Source organism: Plectropomus leopardus, unplaced genomic scaffold, assembly GCF_008729295.1.
Source record: "Plectropomus leopardus isolate mb unplaced genomic scaffold, YSFRI_Pleo_2.0 unplaced_scaffold17232, whole genome shotgun sequence".
In the NCBI taxonomy this organism is placed as follows: Eukaryota; Metazoa; Chordata; class Actinopteri; order Perciformes; family Serranidae; genus Plectropomus; species Plectropomus leopardus.
Window position 1 is genome coordinate 1 of NW_024618535.1, and position 1,040 is coordinate 1,040.

Consider the following 1,040-nt stretch of genomic DNA (forward strand, 5'->3'; position numbering starts at 1 on the left):
TGTCAAAGGGGTCGATTATTGTGGTCTCCAGTTTGAGAGTGATGAAAATGAAACGTCAGTGACGTTACAGTTACCAGCGTGTCTCCTTGTGTAGCATTTAGGTGTGTGTAGTCAGAGACGACAATGGCCAGCAGGTAGGAGGACATTTTCTTGGTCGGCTCAAACTTCGTCTGTTTCAAAGCGAATCCGTCGATAGTGACGTTCACAATATCTGAAAAGACACAAACACACAGTTAAATTACACAATAATACATTTTTTCAAATTTCAAATCTTGAGCGCAGTTTTAACCTCACTTCAGACAGAAATTTCCCAAAGACAAAGAAATTTTCCAGTTAATAATCAGCCGACTGCACCACACTGTCACGTGAGTCATCTGTCAGTGATCATGTTTTCCTTCATGTTATGGCGACTGCATGTATTTTTCCTGCTAAAATAATAGTAGGCACATTTCCATTAAATATTTGCACTGAACTTAAGCAGATTTTGGAAATGCACACAGAGAGCACTGACCTGTTTCCATGCCGTTGGACAGGGCTACGGTTCCAGGCGGGTGGATGAGAGTCATGTAGAAAACAGCTTTCATAGCCGGCTCATCGAAACAGGGGAAGGTCTTTCTGGCATGAGTTGGATGCATCTGAGAGGTGGCGACCACCCTGAGCAAAACAGTGCATATTAACCCTTTGAAACCTGGAGCGACATCAGTTTTCTTGCACTTTCACAAGTAATTTCACCTCTGAACGGCGAGCAAACTGCTGCAATTTCTTTCAATAACACGGAGGAGAACGCAATGAGCAACTGTTCCACAAATTGCAATAAATTAGTAGATTAAGAAAATTATTTTTAAAAAAGCTAGGGAGGAACTACATTCATAATTATCATAATAATCACAAATATGTTATAGAATTATTATAATTGGTTAGCATTTTTTTCCAAGTCTTTTTATTCATATTTCATTTTTTATTTTATTTTAAATATTTCTTTTTTTTTTTTATTTTAAGCAGTGTTCTTATACTTTTTTACTGATTGCTTTTCTATTTTC

At 37.6% G+C, this 1,040-nt stretch overlaps 1 protein-coding gene across 1 annotated transcript; it reads right to left on the reverse strand.

The window, feature by feature from the left end:
* Positions 1 to 74: 74 nt before the first annotated feature.
* On the reverse strand, positions 75 to 648 carry LOC121964798 (aminopeptidase Q-like; the record flags this gene model as incomplete). The annotated part of the gene is made up of 2 exons (XM_042514985.1): positions 512 to 648; positions 75 to 211 (listed from the first exon to the last, which is right to left on the reverse strand). Coding segments are annotated over exons 1-2 (261 nt in total), but the record flags the coding sequence as incomplete, so codon positions are not given.
* Between the last annotated feature and the right edge of the window lie 392 nt (positions 649 to 1,040).